Source organism: Oryza sativa, chromosome 4, assembly GCF_034140825.1.
Source record: "Oryza sativa Japonica Group chromosome 4, ASM3414082v1".
Taxonomy (NCBI): domain Eukaryota; kingdom Viridiplantae; phylum Streptophyta; class Magnoliopsida; order Poales; family Poaceae; genus Oryza; species Oryza sativa.
In genome coordinates this window covers 29607298-29626854 of record NC_089038.1, presented here as the reverse complement: position 1 = coordinate 29626854, position 19557 = coordinate 29607298, and the positions used below count along the sequence as shown (strand labels likewise).

Genomic DNA, 19557 nt, shown 5'->3' with positions numbered 1-19557 from the left:
ACTTCTCATGTACCTGGCAATCTGTAGATGCATGATATGATAAAGCTAAAATCAAGCATGCTGTATCTGTGATGGGAGCTTGTTTTCCTTTTCCTTTCCAGTCCCGGGGTATGCAGTAAACGTGAGTTAATCATAGCTGCTGCGTTAGTAACTAACCTTGGAGGCCACACGCCCCAGATCCTGATAGGACTGCGCATGTGCTTGTGGGACACGTCGCTTTTGGAAGGCATCATTCTTTTGAGGGGAACTGCACTATGTAAGACCACTATTCTACGATGCAGGGCACACACAGTTGACATATTTTCGTGGGGGAGTAACTCTGGATATTTCACGTTACTTGCTGCCTGGATTTCTCCCTGTTTGCTCCCTGACGGAGAGTGAAGGCTGAAGAGTTAAGGCCGGAAGAGGATAAGCAAAGTGAGTGGCTGAGAGCAGGTCATGGTAAATGAGAGGGATTATCAGATTTGGCCAGACCGCACAGGGAACATTAGCCTGAGGTCGTGTGCACAAATGCACAATTATTCCGAGACAGCTAAGCCAGTACTGATAGCGGGTTAGCACTGTTGATCCTGCATGATTATCTTCGGCTGCTGATGTGATGTTCTAACTCCGTTTCCTTGAACTTGATTGTGCCCGTACAGGAACGGAACAGCAAGAACGGATCTATGTAGGTGATGCATCAGTCTGTCTCGTTCCGTGAATTGCAGAGTGCATCCATGTGTAGTGTGTTGGCTGCATCGCTGCCTCGCTGGGGTGTACAGTGTTCTGTAGTAGGTCTTTGGCTTTTTCTCGGTCTTCGAAGTGGTATTCCGATGATCTCACGCGGCCACGCTCCCACTAGGACTAACGACGAACGAGGTCGTGAGCACCTGCGCAGGAGCCAAGTGAATTCGACAGCCACGGTGAATTTGACTGGGCTGCTCGCAACAGCCCGCGCGTCCCAGTGTTACTGGGCCGATAAGCCCAGAACACATGGCGCGGCTAGCGCGTTCCGTGAACAGCCCAACGACATATTTCGGCTTCTCTGGGCCCACGATAAATCCCGGCCCACAAGGCCGTGATTCCCCTCTTGCTCGGGCGGCGGCGGTCACCGGCACACCGCTAGAAGCGCCGTTGAGCACTTCCGCTTCCGGCCACCGCGGGGTCGCCGGATATGGCCCAGGCACCAGCGCGCGCCGCTTCCGTCGTGCGGCTCTTCGACGCGCACTGCCACCTGCAGGACCCGCGTGTGCTGTCCGTCGCCCCTTCCCTCATACGCGCCGCCACCGCCGCCGGCGTCGCGCGCTTCGCCGTCAACGGCACTTCCGAGGTATGCTCCCGCGCCTACCTCGTGCGAGAACACGGGGGGAATCTCTCCTCGCTGACTCTTGTCTACTGGATAAGCGCGCAGAAAGACTGGCACCTGGTGAAGCAGATGGCCGAGGAGTACCCGTCCGTCGTCCCCTGCTTCGGCCTCCACCCATGGCAAGATTCCCTGGATGCCTCTCCCGCTGCCGTGACCTCTATGCTCTCTGGTTCTTAATTCCGTGAATTTGATAGGTGGGTACCGGAGAGATCGCCGGATTGGATGGATTCGCTCCGGCGGTTCTTCGCTGAAACACCAGAGGCGGCTGTTGGGGAGGTGTACTTTATTCGGCAATTTTTTACGCTTTTAAATTGTACATTGAATTATCCAGCAATAGAACTTTGGTAATAATCTGTAGTTCCTTTCCTCAAAGCACAAACTAAGGCCTACCTAGTGCAAGTACCACTTCTCTAATATTAGTATTAATTCTCTACAAGTATTTTATTGTTCATCTTGTTTCATCATCACTAGGATACGTTGTTCTTCTGGACATCCTAATCAACTGAATCATGTCCTGCTGCCCCTGTGTAATGTAAAGAAGGCTGTTTCTGAATTGAGTGAAATATAGAGTAAATTGCGTCTACGGTACATAAACTTGGTAGGTTGGTGCAATCTAGTGCAAAAACTTGAGAAATGAGCATATAGGTGCAACAACTTGGCTAGTGCGTGCATTTTGGTTAAAAGATCTATATTCCACACCATACTTTTTATGCCATATAAAAAAACCGCCACTCAGACCATCTCGAAAAGGATCTACATGTATTATATATTGCTTTCAATTGATTAGTTATAATAATAAAATAATCCGTCAATTTAAAACCGAAAAATATATGATTATCAAAAGTAAGTGCATGACTAATCAACATATTCATTATCTCGGGTTATGAACATGGTGAAACACTAAAATGAATCCATGAGCCAACGATGTAGCAAAGCTTATAATACCAGGATTAATCAAAGGTATGTATTAGTGTTTTGGCCTAAAATGCACGTGATTGTCAAGTTCATGTACTAGTCTACTCAATTTTCAAGTTCTTGGACTAAATCGCACCCACCTACCAAGTTCTTGTACCATAGACGCAATTTGAGCTTCTTCTCTTTTCCTTTTGTTGTTCATAGGAGGCCCCGATGAGCGGGTGAATTCTGTCTGCTTGTAAAATATATTAACTTGTTCTGCTCTTGGCATGTACAATTTGTCTTATAGTATGGCTGTGTTTAGTTCCCTTCAAACTTCCAATTTTTCCATTACATCAAATGTTTGGACATATGCATGGAGCATTAAATGTGGACGAAAAAAAACCAATTGCACAGTTTGCATGTAAATTGCGACTCTTTTGAGCCTAATTACGCCATGATTTTACAATGTGGTGCTACCGTAAACATTTGCTAATGACGGATTAATTAGGCTTAATAGATTCGTCTCGCAGTTTACAGGCGGAATCTGTAATTTGTTTTGTTATTAGTCTACGTTTAATACTTCAAATGTGTGCCCGTATACTTCAAAAAAAATGAAATGGAACTAAACACGGCCTATGTTACTGTAATGCAGATTGGTCTGGACAAAGGTTCACATGGAAAAACCATTGACTTTGGAGAACAGGTTTGTAATTAGCATTTTTCCTTCTTCACTTCTTGTTTTATATGATCTATCAAGACATTCAGTTATCTGATGGATATAACGATTTTATCTATTAATGCCCCTGTTTTAGTTGGGCGCCCATTTATGCCCATAAGACTATTTTTTTCTTAAAAGAAAGGCCAAGAGCTTTGCCTATTACATTAAAGGAGGATAGAAGTTTAAAAGGAGCAAGGAAGAAGGGAGTAACACAAAAGCGATAAAACTCATGCAAGCTAAGCTAGAAAATCTCTCTCCTGTTGCTCAATATCCTCTTCGATCTTGTAAATGATTTGTTGTGGCTGAAGACACTGATCTTGAAAAGCTCACCTACTCTGCTCCTTCCAAATGTTCCAACATGTGTAAATCACTAGGCCATATAACCTATGCCTCAAGTCCTTTTGCATCATGAGCAAGCTTTATGCCACCAATAAGACTATCAGAAGCTAAAAAATATCACTGCAGGTTGAAGTTTTCCAGCAGCAACTTGAACTTGCTAAGGAGTTGAACAAGCCTGTTTCTGTTCATTGTGTGCGCGCCTTTGGTGATCTTCTGGAGATACTAAAGTAAGACATGGAGATTTGTTCTCAAAGTATGTTTAAGTTGAAATTCTTAGTAGATTATTTATAGTATGGTATCCACCAGTTCCTAACATAGTTCGGATACATTTATTGACTAGATAACCAAAACCTTGAGAATCCTGCCTGTCTTAGACAACAAATGCCAATCTGAAGTATACGGTCCAGATTACCTAACTGCTAGCACAAATAGCATGTAACTTCTGATTGTTTTTCTCCAATAAGTATTGATTCCTACATTTTTGTTGCTTGCAGGAGAACTGGACCTTTCCCAGCTGGTGTGTTGCTGCATTCGTATCTAGGATCTGCAGAAATGGTGTCCAGCCTTGAAATTTTAGGCTGTTACTTTTCGTTGTCCGGCTTCCTTACAGGCATGAAATCCACGAAGGCAAAGAAAATGCTAAAATCAGTAAGTAATTTTATTCTGTACTTTTAGATGCCATCTCAGAGGGATTTACTAATTGTCTACATTTGTACTTATTTTAGATGCCCTTAGACAGAATTCTGCTAGAGACCGACGCACCGGATGCATTACCGAAATTGGATGATATTTCTCTATTAGCAGTACCTGTGGATAGCTCAAGTGCAGATAATGGAGAAAGTAAAAAAGATTCTAATTCACGGGCATCTACCACTTCAAATGAGTCTTTGAACCATCCATCTAATATCCACATTGTAAGATTTTTGCTAGGGTGCCCTTTGCTGACTTTTTTTCGTTAAAGAATCTTCATGGTAGTTATTACAAGCCTTTCTGCTGGACCACTTCTTTTACATAAGTTCCTTGATAGCTCCACTGTTTTATCTTTTTTTGTCTTGGCTGCTATGCTTTATAAGTCCTCCACAGGACTAAAGAGGTTTATCATACCATCAACTCATACAATGTTTTCTATGCTTGCGAACAATTTCAACAACACTGTACACTGTTCACACTTCACAATTCCTCCGTGCAATCTGTTTTGGATGCTAGTATCTGAAAAACACAGTTGCATATTACTGTACTGCTGCTGTTTTGTTTTAAGCCACTTATATTGGTCCACTGCCAGCTCACCACTCCTTGCATGTTCCATCTGTCCGAAAAGGTCCTCTTGAGTTAACATTCTTATACATACAGCAGAGTAAATCATGGACTGACAAAAGCTTAATAAACTGTGGTTCTTTGTCTCAGGTTATGAAGTATGTCGCCTCACTGCTTGAAATATCAGAAATAGAACTTGCTGAAGTGACATACAAGAATGCGACCAAGCTGTTCTCTTATCATGGATCCAAAGTTCACAATGAAGTGGAAGCTGTGTGATTGGGTGGGCATCCAATTTGAACCATGTTGTTCCTCTGAAATTATGAACCCTGGTGCGTGCATTCTGCCTCTGAACACTACCCGTTATATTGTACTCCCTCCTTTTTTTTTTGTTTGACGTTGGTTAGCTCAAAATTGAACTAACCAACATTAAACATTTGGGGAAGGCGGTAGTATATTAGTAATTGCAACATAAAAGAAAGTGGTTATTTCGTTAAGGAGGCACTATCTTGGCAATGTTGTCTAAGTGTGATTTTACATTTCTTGAGAGGAGAACAGCAGGTCAGCAAGGTATCTAAATAACTATTAAATGCACCACGACTGGCAACCAACCAATGGTCCTGTCCTCTACTGGGGCTACCATTTTCTATGGCAAAAAATGGAAACAGATAGTCTTAGTGTTTTATACCTTAAGTAGTGGGGGATAGTTGCAGTGGTTTACACCAAAAATAGTGGGGGCTTATTAGCAATTTGCGTATTTTGATTGGGCACTAATAAACTGAAAACATGACGCAAAATGCTGGTTGTGACGGCAACTTCTGAAAGGAGCAGTTCGCGACCCAACAAGAAGCCTGTTACGGAACTGATGAATGCGTTAATAAGGGTGGGTCAGTTAATGGCAAAACAGAGGAGATGGCAACAGAATATTGCCCATCCGTATGGTGCTGTGTTTCTGGACTTCAATGATTGGGCAATTGTTAGTACGTAGCAATTGCTTATCAGGAAAATCCATATTCACATTGTAGCATATCAATAAGGATGTTGGACTGGAGCATCTCTATCTCTGTATCTCGTCATGTTCCAACTAGTTTTTAGTTTTGTCCTTTCCCCCCTTAATCCTCTGCGCTTACAAGTGGATCTGTGGATGCACAATGGCACCTCTTATCACCGACAATTCCGTGTTATGTACTCTGTTCACAAATAAATATAAAGATAATAGTATAGTATCTTATCTGGTCAACTTTGGGAACTTTAAACATCAGTATCTATTATAATACATGAACCGATAAAAAAAACATTTCCATTACAATTTTCTTGCAAAAAGACCCATAATAGATGATTTTATGGTCCTTTAGATGTATTGAGGAATATAGCATCCTAGCACTAATCATGAAGTACCAGTATCAAAAAGTATATAAAAATTTACAGAAATGCTACCTGACGGGATCCCGTCCCAACCGTGATAAATGGGATAGGGCAGCAACCAACCAATCCACCGATTCTATCTCCTTCTACCTTATCCATTCTACCACATCTCTGTCAAAGCATGCGTATTGCTGCACAAGCTCCGGCGCGGCATGGGGTGTGGATGGTGGAGGACGCGGTTGCCAGTGACGAGTTCCTGGCGTGGCATGGCTGCGGATGGCGGAGGACGCAGCCTCCAGTGACGAGATCCGGCATGGTGCGGAGCGTGGACAGTGGAGGATGTGGCCACCGGCGACGAGCCCGGCGTGGGGCGTGGCGGCGGAGGACGCGACTGCCAGCAACAAGCTCCGACGTGGGGCGTGGCAGCGAAGGACGAGGCCGCCGGCGACGACCTCCGACGTGGGGCGTGGACGACGGAAGCCGCGGCCGCCGGCGACGTTCTCCAACATGGTCCTAAAGCATGTCCTATGTTAATCCACTACCATCAATCACATATCTAGTCCTAAAGCATTGCAGGTACAGCCTTCCATTAAACTTCATGTCCTATGTTAATCCACTACCATCAATCACACATCTAATCCATCACCTATCTAATACTAAAGCATTTCAGTACAGCCTTCCGTTGAACTCCATTTCCTATGTTAATCCACTACCATTAATCACATATCTAATCCATCACCAATCTAACACTAAAGCAATCCACGAGGGGAAACCATTAACCACACATACCTATCCTCCGGTAAGAAATATCTCAAATTCGAGGGCCCATGCGCTTGTATTGCGCGTCCATTTCTCGACGAGACGCCGACCAATGGATTACGATCCGGCACACTCCAACTTTAGACTTTCCAGGCCGCGTGAACGCAGAAACCGATCGAAAGTTCGCACTCACCAGATCACACACACGGGGAAGTAATCTTGGAAAGCAACTGTGTACACCAGATCATATATACCATATGTCCATATCAATGCTACATGTCCCTCTCCCTCTAGCAGCAACACGCTGCAACTCCCAGCTGAATTCACAAAGAAATCAAAGAAGTACAGTAGTGAACATGTATGTGTATCTGCATCTGATCCCGAAATGAATCAGCAAGAAATCAAAGAAAGAAGCATAGTACGACTAGCTAGTAGTGAACAATGAACATGTATGTACATCTGATCCCAAAATGGACCAGCTGGAAGCAGCAAAAATGCGCGAGACTCTTGCGAGGAGCTCCTACACGCGCACCGGCGCGTCGCGGACGGCGGCGCACGGGCCGGCGGACAGGCAGAGGGAGAGCCACGCGAGGATGGGCGTGCCGAGGAGGACGAGCCCCGCGGGCACCATCCAGAGGCGCGCGTTCGCCGGGTGGAACGCGAGCGCCCACCACACCAGCAGCGCGGCACCGCCGAGGCCGACCGCCACGAGGCTCGCGGCCGTGGCTGCCAGGGACGACCACCGCGTCGTCTCCGCGGGCGGAGCTACGCCGCCCGCCGCCACCGCGTGGAAAGCGTCGGCGTTGTGGTGACCGGCCTTCCCAGGCCCCGCCGCCGCGGCGGCAGGCTCCATGGATCGATCGATCGATCAGCCGGAGGTGGCCGTACCTGGCAGTGCCGGGGCACCCGAGCCCAACTTTCTCGTGCACGTAAAATATATAGGCATATCGCCACTGTGAGTTGCACCGGCTGACCGGCGGCTACCGTGCACACATAGTGACATAGATAGGTTATTTACTCTGTGATAAGATGGGCGCTACTTTGCCCAATTGTTCGTCAGTTTCTTTGCACGTAGTGCGCCAGCTTCTGTTGCATCGCTCGTTGGTCAAGTTTGCACTGCACCGGCAAGTTCTTGTTCACTGACAGCGACTAGCCGGAGAGCGTGTACGTGTCTCTTTTTCATTGGCTGACGGTTGAATCTTCTCTCGGGCCTTCAGAAAAGTGCAAAAAAGCAAGATAAACTGGTGTCGTAAAGCGCACTTTCAGTCACATTCTACTCGTTAAAGGCGTGCTGTCCAGTCCAATTATGCCCGAGAAGATTGCAGAGGAAAAGACTGAAAGAGGATGGGAATTGATACAGCCAAACAGGAATGAATGCCATAGCAACTGGGCAAAAGCACATCTCTCATTTGTATTGGTATTGGAACAGCTCTCGGACGTTGATGGGAGAAGCAACGGCGGAGTTGCCGTCGAGAAGCTTGCCGGCGACGATGAAGTTGACGGCTTCGGTCGGGTGGAACGCGTCCCAGAAGACGTACTTGGACCGGTCATTGCATAAGGTGGAGGTTGAGTTAGCGATGCTGATGCAGAGAAATGGAGGGAAGCTGCCTCCGCAGCATGGGTCCAGCGCATTCTCAAAACCTGAAGACAAATGCAAGACTGAAATATTCTGCATTTTCTAATGCTCTGCAGACTGCAGCACAGCATTCGCAGGTGGTTTTCGCAAGAGGTAGCTGCAGCAAGGAAGAAAGCTCACCGTATTGACGGTACTGCTGAATGATTTCCATCACGATCTCGTACGTGTTTGCGTAAACAAATCTACTCTCAGGCCCCATCTCCTGGTTCAGCTTGTAGATCATCCTCTTCAGTTTCTTGTTGTAACCTTGAGTGAGTTGGTTAGCAAATGCTGAACACTCCCCTGCAGGAATGAACTCTAAAGCACGAACATACGGTATGCATCCCAGTGGCCCAACGTCAGCAACAACAATTTTTCTTGCTCCAAGTTGATTTAACCGCTTCATTGAGGAACAAAAAGTATCATATCATCTTGAAATAACATTAGAAGAAAGAAAAATTCAGTAATCGCGAGTTAGAAGTTGTAGCACCTTCAGATAAAATGTCAGGTTGGAAGCCAAGGAATCCTGAAAAACTGAAGGATCATACTTTTCTCGTCCAAAGAATGGCATGGAAGGTGAAAGGTACTCCAAGATGTCATTGGATCCTGCAGCAACCGTGAACAGCGCCTTCTTCAAGAACCCAGTAGCAGCCTTCTCCCCCATGATCTCCAGTATTCGAGCTCTGGTTTTCTCGAAGTAGCTGATTTGCTGCCCTAGTGGCACTCTTCCAATCTACAGCACAGATCAAGTATGTTTTCATACAACTATATTTCAGAAACAAAGCAAGCATGAGGAAGCACAACAATTGAGTGTTCACATACATAAAAAGAGCCGGTCTCATCAAATATGCCAGAAGAACCAGAGGCATAATTAACACCACTGTTCATCATTTCAGCACTTGAATTTGCAGCTAAGTAGGGTGGAGCAAAAGATTTCTGCCCCAAGGCTTCACCTGAGAGTTCAGTGCCAAGAAATGTGAGATCGAGACAGGAAAATCAGAGTTTCTTCGTGAGATTCATACTTGACATTACCAATGACATCGGCAATGGTCCTCCCATTTGTGAACCTTCCAGTTGGCTTGCCACCAGAAAACGCAAAATCAACACCATATGGTGGAGCATTGGCCTTGGAGAGGGTCACAAGATAGTCATTGTTGCCTACATCAACAAGGGAGTCTCCGAAGATAAAGAAAGTATGAGGCAATGCTGGAGATGAACGAAAAACTAGCAGCGTCACTACTAAGAAGAGGGAAGAGCGGCAGGGCGGATGAAGCACAGCCATCTTTTGTATGATGCAACACTGAAACGTCTCTACAACTGCATATATTCCCATACACAAGGCATTGGCAATTTGGCATGCAGCATGCATGCTTTCTGCGTCTGCTTTGTATTGTACTATTTGACAAGGTCTTCAGGAAGAGATAGAAAAGGACTAACATGCATGGTGTCAGCAGTACCAATTGGGGTGACACATTAGGATCTGAACCAGAAGATTTTCGGTTAGCCGTACTGCAATAGTAGATTAGTAGTAGTCCCCGTATGCAGTCGGACAGTTGTTCTTATATGCTTCTGTTACCATGTTTTAGTTAATAGAGAAAGAGAATGCATCTATGCATTTGTTCAGCAATTCACTGACAAGTTCTTATAAATTTTTGGGTGATATTGAATGCATCCTCCTCAAGAAAGAAAGAAAATGCACTTAGAGCATCCCCAGCAGTTCCTCTAACCGGTCATCCATCCTTCATTTGCCGTATAAAAGGGGAAAAATCAGCTCCAGCAGATACGCTAACAGGCCCTCCAAAAGTGGCGGATGCGCCAAATTAGGAGAGAGAAGAGGCAAAAATGGAGTGTCTCTCTCCTCACGCCATTTTGCAACAGCCGCCTCTCCCGCCCCCATCCGGACTTCCGCGACGCGACCTCACCTCCAGCGCGACCTCCCCTCCATCGCCGTCGTCGCCGGCCGGCGAAGGTGAGTCAGCGGACGGTGGAGAGGGAGGGTGGAGTGAGAGTGGAGATCGAGAGGCGTACCAGATCTGGAGCCGCGCCACCGCCGTCTGTAGCCGTCGCCCTGCCCGCGGCTGACCGCTGGCGCCGTCGCGATGCGCGCGGCCGCTGCTTGCCTCCTCCGCCGCCGCCGTCGCCATGCTCGCGGCCGCCGCTTGCATCCTCCGCCGCCGCCGCCGTCACCATGCGCGCGGACGCCACCTTCCGCCGTCGCCCAGTAGCCCGCGCCGTTGCTCAGCTCGGCACCACCCTGCCCCACCGCCCGCGCCGCCCTGCAGCGCCGCCCGCGCCGTCCCGCATCGCCCCTCCGTCTGCCGCACGCACGCACCCGTGAGAGGATAAGGTAGGGTCTTTTTTTTTTTTAGCGAGAGAAGGTCCGTTCTTTTCTGTTTTTCTTTTTTTTTAAGCGAGAGGATAAGGTCAGTCGCTAGCTAGCTAATGTGGATTAGAAGTCCATTCATGTAAATACATCATCAATTAAAAAATTATTTATTAAAAATATATCGGTTAAAATTTACTCATTTTAAAATATTATTGCGATAAATAACGCAGTTAAAATTTAGTAGTTCAAAATATATCCCTTAAAAATACAAATATAAAGTTAGTTGGAAGATATTATTAAAATACAGGATGGTGCGATATGCATGATGTAATATAGATTATTTGTTGGAGTTGGAAGGAATATGAATGATGAATCTTTTTTTGGATAATCATCTATATAGGTATTTGGAGGATCAAATATGGATAAGCTATGGGGATGCTCTTATACTGCTGTTCACTGACAGTGGTTGCATTACTGTGGCGTTTGGATGCATGTTAGGATTGGGAAGGGATATTTGTGGGGGTAGATTAATTTGGACGGTTATAAGAAGAATAAATAGGTCAGCAGCTATTGAGGTATACAGTACTGAGCCAGAATTCAGCTGGCTTTCGTTTACTTGTAGCAGCCACAGGCAGACGCTTTCGTCAGAAGTAAATGGTTATAATGCACACAACAACCTGCAGCACCTATAAATCTAACATGCTAATCGCTTCTGCTCACACAAACAAGACAGAGAAAAGATAGCATTACATCCACACCAACTACATATACAACCATTATCATATCAAACCCCAAGCTTGTCTTGCTTCTCCAGGAGCATCAAAGACCACAACGTCTGCAGACTTCTTCATGGACCTACTCAACTGGAACACAGGGTGCCTGCAAAGCCTCTCGACACCTTTCCTAAAACTAAATTTGTCGAACAGGCCTTCCACATTTCTGTTGCCAAATTCTTTTCCAGGGCTGCTGACTTGGTTATTCGAATCATTACCAAGAGGAGAAGCTTCGCTATGGCGCTTCGGTTGGCCTATGTCATGCTTCTCCGGTCCTTCAAATTTGTTGTTCTCACGATGATCAAGGAATTGTTTAGGTCCAAACAGCAGCTGATCACAAGTAGCCATATCAAACATAGGTTTATCTATGCCTTTCTGATCTGAACAAATGATGGGTCTCTCCAAATTCTCTGGCGTCGGAGGTTTATCTTGTCCGTTTGGAGAACCGGAGCATGGTTCCGTTGTCTTAGGTGTTCCGGCTGCCTCTCTTTCCTTTAAAGTCTTCAAGATCAATGTCTTGAGGAAATTCATGACCTGAACTGCATGTATCAGGGCAGTCAATGGATCGGCCATCTGGAAAACAAACATTGCAGGTTAGTGTATGTGTATGCTTTTCTAACGAAAGAATCCAGAGTTGTTTCTAATACCTGAGTCATGTTTGGCGCAAAGACCATAGCGATGTTTCTAGCATTCATCTTGTTGTAGTTTTCATGCTCCACAACATCAGCCATCAGATTGATAGCCCAATCGAGTAATGCGGCTTCCACTGGTGGTAGCATTGAAGCAAGGAGAGCACAGTCCTCTTCTGTGTTGCAATGCATTACTTGTTCCGGTGTCAGTGAGTCCAATACACCGGTTGGGAGTTCCCGAAACCATGCCTATAAAAAGGGAATATAGTGATCATGGAATAGATCCTCCAGTAAGCCAATAACCCATGTACAAGAAATATGACTAATAGCATGCACATCTAATAGTCAGTTGCCTGCAAATACTTATTCGACTTTTTACTTAAAAAGTACTGTTCCTTGCACCAATTATTCTGTATTCCTTCATGTCTGCAAACATTTCAGGTTCTGAAATGTTCAGATTGCATAAAAAGGGGATGCACATACATAGATGCAACTGCCTAGTCGTCTGTCAATCTGAGGTAATGCTCAGTACTGAAAAACTAAACAAACAAGAGCAAATTGCCGATAAATAATAACGATCTTTTTTGCCTCATACAGCTCAGGCCGTGGACCGGAAAAATTAAGGAGAGATGAGGAAGTTCATGCTACCTTTATCAACCCTGCAAGGCAGTGTAAGTCAACCTCATCTGGAACCACACCACTGTTTAGTTGTTTCCTGACACAGATTTCCTGGCTATTCTCTGCGTTAATTCTGAAGATCCCTTCGATCTAAGAAGTAAGAACACAATGGATAAGTATTCCGAAGGCTTGAATACTGACTTTTCTAATGCTAATCGTTAGGTTGCGGTGGCCATACCTTAAGTCCCTCTCGTTCATACAACTTCCTCTGCATCATCAACAGTATTGTGGGCACGCTATTTCCTTTGTGATCAAATGAACATTGCAAAGAGGTTGGTGAAACACCAAATACATTTACACTGCATGGAAAATTAGACATGGAAATTGTTAAGTATCATGTACATAAACTTTTCGAAAATTAATATACGGTAGAGGCCTCCCCTACTGTTTCACGGTAAAAAAGAAAAAGAAAAAGGAGGGAAGGATCGTAGTTAAGGTGAATAAACTTTGAATCTTCACTTCTGTAACCACTACAAGTTAAAGGGGTAAAAAAGAGATTATGACATAACAGCAGTAGCAACAGGACAATGTCTTATATTCCTAGCTCATTTAACTAGGTTGTACATCAAATACTGATTTGACGTTAACAACCTTAAAAAGATGGTGTAAATGATATTTGTAAATGCAAAAGGACAAACTTCACAGAACATTACTATATATGATGATGCAAAGTACAGGAGAACTAATCCAAAATAAAAAAGATAGGTTTGAAGATTCCCATTTGTTGCTCATGCTGGCCAACCACCTCAAACAGCCCCGTTGCTTAAAGCTCAAGCACAGAACGAAGTAACTCAAGTCTGATCCGTTGAAAGTTCAACCCATGGCCGTCATATGGTAGTATTGTACCAAATCCTACATATGAGTTATTCTTCTCTTATGCCCTCATATATCTTCAGAATCGTATACCTTCACATACCTTCATAGTGTTCCATACTTCCATTCCTTGTTTGATGGCATGTACTTCTTGACTCAGCAATCTAACTATATAACCGCATACTAGAATTAAGAACTGAACTTTTTATTAAAAAGGTACTACTTGTCCTTTTTTAATTACTAGATCCACTTGTGGAATAAATTAATCTTACATCCTTAAACAAATCGCCCTCTTTCTACCCTGTATCATCTGAGCGATCAACTAAACATACTAGAAAAGAAACCAAAGCTCACTATCATCGTTCTGAAACATCATATTAGTACTATCAACTTTCTTGGGAGCCTTTCTATGAACACAATATATTTTGTAAAGAGGTTATACGCTAATTGCATTGGAGAACACAGAACAGAGAAGGATAAAACAACAAATTTACTAACACATATTTCTGCGTGAAATTGAAAAATACACTGCGTGAAATTGAAAAATACAAGTACCAAAGAATATTTGGGTATGTAGAGTACGTAGCTACTAGCTTCTTTCAGGTAAAATCCTCAGAAAACTGAAAGAGAGAGACCGAAGAGTAGAAGAAACAGAGGAATTGCAGAGAGTTAGCGCCGGCGAGCTCACCTGGCGCTGGGCGTGGGGCTGGGAACTTCGGGCTCGAGGTCGGCGGGGAGGCCGAGGAAGCCGCCGAAGCGGTCGAAGGTGACGTGGGAGACGTGCCGCACGTCCGTGGGCCGCCCGATCTCCATCCCCTCCTCTTCCTCGTCCTCGCTGTCCTCCTCCTCCCCGACCTTCCCGGCGCTGCACATCACCAGCGACCTCCGCAGCGCCCCCACCACCGCCCCGACCAGCCCTCCCCCTCCCTTCTCCGCCTGCATCATCAGCGGCGGCGGCGAGTCCGTCCCGTCGTCGCTCAGTATCTCCTCGTACTCGAACCCTTCCTCGTCCTCGTCGTCTTCCTCCTCCTCGTCGGAGGAGCGCGAGGGGGACATCCGGAGGCCGAAGCGCAGCTGGAATGGCGCCATGACGCGGCTGGTGCGGGAGTCGAGCGCGCGCGCGCGGGTGCGGACTGCGGAGAGGATGGAAGCGAACGAGGCGGGTGGCCGCGATGGGTTCTTTTTTTTCCCGGGCCGCCTTTGCTTCCCTGGTTTTATAACTTTATTTTTGAGCGAACTTAATACCACTCGTCTCTCGGCTTTACCTTGTCTCACCTTTTTGCAGCGCGTGTTTACTACCCCTTCATCAATGTTAAAAACTTTAAACGCTTGTGTGTTTATCCTCTCAACAATACGAATGGTACTAGTTCCTTTGAAAGTATACAATTGAGAACACACGGTCCATATACATCATCGTCACATCACTAAAAAAACGCAAAAGCGTAAAAAAATTATATGTTAATATATTACACAACACAACGGACGAAAAGACCATTACCGGGGACAGGCAAAGGAACTGTGAAGGGAAAAAACTATGAAAAAGGAAAGTTGTACCTGTTGCTCCTACAAGAGGGAGATTTGGAGCGGAGGAAACCCTACTATAATCCTAACAGGTCCCCAAACGAAGCGGCGCCAGCCAATGATAGAGTTGGCCTTTGTGAAAGATGGACTCCAAAACCATCAAAACCAGCGAGAGAGAGGAATCAAAAATCCTAAAATTTCGCTCCTTTGTATCGAATCACTATATTTGCATGTATATGAATCTCACGTAGGCTTAAAATATTCCCATATGTATCAAATATCTCCCAAACCATAAGTAAGTGTGTGTATATATTCACCGTACTTCTAAAATTAAAATACATTGATTCCAAATCTATGATTTTAACTATGGTGTGTCAAGCCTACAACCACATCAAACATATAACAAAATACTTGATATTGCTAACGTGTGTTTTTTTCAACTAACAACTAAATAAGGTGAAAAATCTGAAAGTTTATTAATTTATTTGTTTTCTATACTCTCGAGCTTCCTATAATTAGTAATTACGTTTATAGTCATTGGTTGGTTCTACTGACTGGTACATGAATAGTTAGTTGATCACAAGGTTTCTATAGGAGTATGGATGACGCACTATGGAAGGACTAGAGGAGAAAGAAAGAAGAGATGACTCCTGTAGATGGTGGAGAGGTATGAGAAGGAAAAACGTGAATAGCCTTTGAGGTTTTATCTTTTTGACTTTGACAACTTCTATTTCAGTCATTCCTTTTCTTTCAGTTACATTAGAAATTCCTGCTTCATGTAAATCCCCAATCATGACTTGTGAATCTCACAAAGAGATGTAAATATATGGGTCTAATGGCGTGTGCGATGAACATGGAAAGTGAAGCTTGCATATCAAAACTAGAGGAAGACAGCATTAAATATTGTTTCAATGATCTTAACCAATAAAACACCCTTAAATACTACCACCTAAGCTTGTGGAATTGCACAATTTTGTGTCTGGGAGGCCCATCCGTCCTGTTGCACATGTGTATGCTCAAAATATATATATGCAACCAACATAGCTCAATTTGCATCTTACCATCAATCATTATTTCGTACCTAGTTAACTTGCAGTGAGATACGATCATACGAGTAATACTTGCAACTACTTTTCGATAATGGGAAGAGTGAGTGAAATTCTCTCGTATACGATTGAAATATGCCACCCATTGTGCCACTGAATATTAGTGACGGAGCAAACAACATCGTCAAGTTTAAACGGTTAATTGTGTTTCTCGGTGATTTACTATTTTTTATACATCGATGGCAAATTGGTAATTTGTAGTGAAGGTGGCAGCTAGCGGCGGAGCTCGAGCAATCGCCCAAACCTGACTGGGAGCTGCCTTTGTTGCTGTCTGACATGTAGGGTATCAGCCTATCAGGACAATATTTAATTTCAGATTTCAAAAAGAAAAGTGGTCTCAAAACAATTAACTTTAGGCCATGTTTCGCTTATTATAATCTGGAGCCCAACTTATTATAATTTGATAAGCTCATTAGATGAGCTTTTTCTAGATTATTGGGTGAAAAATTATCCACCATGCCACCCTACTCCCTCTTTAGACTTAAAAACCTAATAATTTAGTAAAGAAACAACTAACCGCTTATTCTATTACAGTAATCTGACTCAATAATCTAGATTATAATAATTCCAAGCCGAAAGAAACAGGTCTTAAAACATTACATTGCGAGTGGAGTGGAGGGGCTTGGATATTGGATTATTACCCGGACGATGCTCCCCCCCCCCCCCCCCCCCCCATATCCGATCCGCTGTCAGTTTGTGTCCAGCAGGCGTAGCGAAGCAGCGCTGGCGTAGTGGTTGGGTTGTGGGTTGGTATATTAAAATCCGGCGTTCGGTTAGTGGGCCGAAGTGGGGGGCAGCAGGTCGATCGGTCGATGGACTACCGATGCATCGACCACGACGACCAGGAGGAGGATCATATCACGCCGCGGCCGCGGCCGCGCGCTCTCGCTCGCTCGCGTGAGGTCCTCGTCTTTACAGCCTGTGCTGCCGGAGAGGGAAAGAGGAGGTGGATGCCGTTTACCACCAGAGACTTGTGTATACTATATTACCACGTGCCCGCGCGACCACGTTGCCTGCGGGCACGCGCGGGGGGCGCACGGCGGGTGACCGCGACACCCTCGGTCCACGGCGGGCAGACCGGCAGATGGGATCACACGTATGTATGTACGCCGTACGCGCGCGCGGGGGGCGGCCGGCCGGGTGCGGCAGATGGGATCGCGCGCGCGCCCCGGCGGCCCGGGTTGGTGGCGAGCGTCATTGCGCCGGCCGCGCCGTGCCCGTGGTACGGGTGCCGGGCTGCCGCTAGTAAATGTGCGCGGGGGCACGTCGCCGGGTCGGCAGCGCGCGCGTCGCATGCGTGCACGCTGGCCTTCCTTGCGTTGCGCGCCTCGTTTACGATTCGGGCAACAGGGGTGCGCGCGTAGGAGTATGTGTACCACGCGGCCGGTCCACGGTACCAGTTTGCCTGGAGAAATATAACGCAAGTACTAAGCGAACCTTCTGTGCCGCCAGGCGCCTGACGTACCGTGTCAGGCCTCCGTGCGCGCGCTTATAGTCTGTGTACGTAGTAAAAATGGCCAGCTGGTCAATTAAACTGCGACGTATGTACGTACATTATTCATCAGTCGTTGATCAGAAATGGTTCTAAACTGGCTCTAAGCCTTGTTTAGTTTCAAACTTTTTCTTTAAACTTCTAACTTTTCCATCACATCAAAACTTTTCTACGCATATAAATTTTCAACTTTTTCGTCACATCGTTCCAATTTCAACCAAACTTTTAATTTTAACATGAACTAAACACACCCCTAGTTAAACTGCTGCAGATATCCAGTGTACTGTCATTATCATAATCATTTCGGTGGTCTAGACTTTTGTTTCTTTCTCTCTAGAGCTATATACTTCCTGTGCTCTTGTCCCTCATATCGGCTTATCCCTTGATTGAGCCCCAAGCTCCAGCTCATAGCGACAATTGCAAAGCTAGCTAGCTCGCGTGCGCTGAATTGAATCTGTTTAGCTTGGAGCCTTGACTACACCATCCGCCACTACTACTCCCCGACGAGCACAAGATGCCTGCTAAACGTAGGCAGACACGCAGTTGATCCATAGGCTTCGTGTTTGTTGCTTTGTGTAAAAGCAACAACTTAACCAGCAGGCAGCTAGGACCGCCTGTTGATGCATTGCTCGTCTAGTATTGCAGCTCGTATTTATTGTGGCTGCTGTTGCCACATTCGGTCTCTCTGGACAACGTGCAGCTAGCGCACACCAAGGACCAGTCCAGACTATAGTTGGCCATATGGCCCGAGGCCCGATGGCCCGGCCCACGGCACGGGAATTTGGCCCGGCCCAAGCACGGCACGGCCCGGTAGCAGTCGGGCCCGTGCCGACCCGGCACGACTATTGGGCCGTGCCTGGGCCTATGGCTGGGCACGGTGGGCCGGCCCGGCACGGCATGGACCGAGGTCGGCACGATGGGCCGGCCCGGCACGGCACGGCCCAACGGTCGGCACGACCACGGCCCGTACCAACGGTAGGCACGAGCACGGCCCAGCCCAACAGACAGCCAGGCCGCGCCGCGTGCGCCCGCATATATAAGCCAGCGAGCGCCGCCCCTCCCCTCCCCAGTCCCCTCTCGCCTCTCGCTCTCCGCCTCTCCGCCTAACCCTAACCCTAGCCGCCACCGCTCAACCGCCTCCGCCGATCCGCCTCCGACGCTCCACCGCCCACCAGATCTCCTCCTCCACCGTCCGCCGCTCACTCGCTCAAGGCCTCAGGCGCGCACCGGTGAGACTCACCGAGTCGCCTCCCTTCCACTCTTCCAGATCCAGCCTTCCTCTTCGTCTCCGATCGATTCCTCGCCTGACTTGCATGAGGGGCGCATGAGGATGGGGGCCACCGGCCACGCATGGTCGCCTGAGTCATCGTCCTTCCACTCTTTCAGATCCAGCCTTCCTCTTCGTCTCTTTCCCTTTTGTTCTTCTTCGCCAGATCCCTTGGTCTTCTCGTAGATCCGTGAGCCTATCGTCTTCAACGGCAACTCCGGTGCTCCGGCTGCGAAGGTACAAGCATGGAACCATTGTTTTTCTTTTTTTTTTCTCCATTTCCGACCCTAACCTTGAGTGTTGTTGGCTGCTTGCAGGTCGCAAGCCTGTTGCTTAGCGGCAGCCGCCGTTGAGGGACCAGAGTGCCTGCGATGGACGACGATCCTACCTCTGTCAACTACGAGTTGAGGACTATGGGGATGCGCGGTGATGACGATGATGATGTTGAGGAGGATCGTGTGGAGGTATTCGGCAATACCTCCGACATCCCGATCCATGTGAATGTCGATGACGACGACCCGCCGGTTGACGACAAAGGCAATGGGACGCCGACTGGCTCTAGTGCGACTTGTACCAACAAGAAGACCAAAACCTCCAAGGTATGGGATGACTTTGAGGAACTTTATGAAACGACCAATGGTAATAGGGTTCGAGTCTTTG

General features: G+C 46.5%; 3 protein-coding genes across 13 annotated transcripts; 1 reads left to right on the top strand and 2 right to left on the bottom strand.

Moving 5' to 3' along the window:
* The first annotated feature begins 1071 nt into the window (after window positions 1–1071).
* On the top strand, window positions 1072–15886 carry LOC4336745 (uncharacterized). Of its 9 annotated transcripts, XR_010740879.1 has the most exons (11): window positions 1072–1309; window positions 1391–1464; window positions 1540–1621; window positions 2895–2945; window positions 3426–3526; window positions 3794–3947; window positions 4025–4213; window positions 4704–4885; window positions 12462–12538; window positions 12618–12691; window positions 15627–15886. XR_010740879.1 is itself a non-coding variant. In XM_015780050.3 (8 exons), the coding sequence occupies exons 1-8, from the start codon at window positions 1154–1156 to the stop codon at window positions 4830–4832; spliced, it is 936 nt and encodes a 311-aa protein (XP_015635536.1). In that variant the 5' UTR covers window positions 1072–1153; the 3' UTR covers window positions 4833–5057. The 9 variants fall into 9 exon arrangements, 3 of the variants coding, with proteins under 3 accessions (XP_015635536.1, XP_015635537.1, XP_066165802.1); XR_010740877.1 differs by lacking the exons at window positions 12462–12538; window positions 12618–12691; window positions 15627–15886 and adding an exon at window positions 5385–5793; XR_010740878.1 differs by lacking the exons at window positions 12462–12538; window positions 12618–12691; window positions 15627–15886 and adding an exon at window positions 5379–5793.
* Window positions 7920–10684, bottom strand: LOC4336744 (GDSL esterase/lipase At5g41890). 3 transcript variants are annotated; one of them, XM_015780049.3, is made up of 6 exons: window positions 10321–10684; window positions 9325–9468; window positions 9115–9245; window positions 8783–9025; window positions 8434–8692; window positions 7920–8318 (listed from the first exon to the last, which is right to left on the bottom strand). In XM_015780049.3, exons 3-6 carry the CDS (start codon window positions 9181–9183, stop codon window positions 8083–8085), a joined length of 807 nt encoding a protein of 268 aa, XP_015635535.1. In that variant the 5' UTR covers window positions 9184–9245; window positions 9325–9468; window positions 10321–10684; the 3' UTR covers window positions 7920–8082. The 3 variants fall into 3 exon arrangements, with proteins under 3 accessions (XP_015635535.1, XP_015635534.1, XP_015635533.1); XM_015780048.3 differs by having other exon boundaries at window positions 9325–9450; XM_015780047.3 differs by lacking the exon at window positions 10321–10684 and having other exon boundaries at window positions 9325–10008.
* On the bottom strand, window positions 11197–14685 carry LOC4336743 (rho GTPase-activating protein 5). Its single transcript, XM_015780046.2, has 5 exons — window positions 14200–14685; window positions 12877–12997; window positions 12669–12788; window positions 12039–12269; window positions 11197–11964 (listed from the first exon to the last, which is right to left on the bottom strand). Exons 1-5 carry the CDS (start codon window positions 14598–14600, stop codon window positions 11398–11400), a joined length of 1440 nt encoding a protein of 479 aa, XP_015635532.1. The 5' UTR covers window positions 14601–14685; the 3' UTR covers window positions 11197–11397.
* Window positions 15887–19557: the final 3671 nt, after the last annotated feature.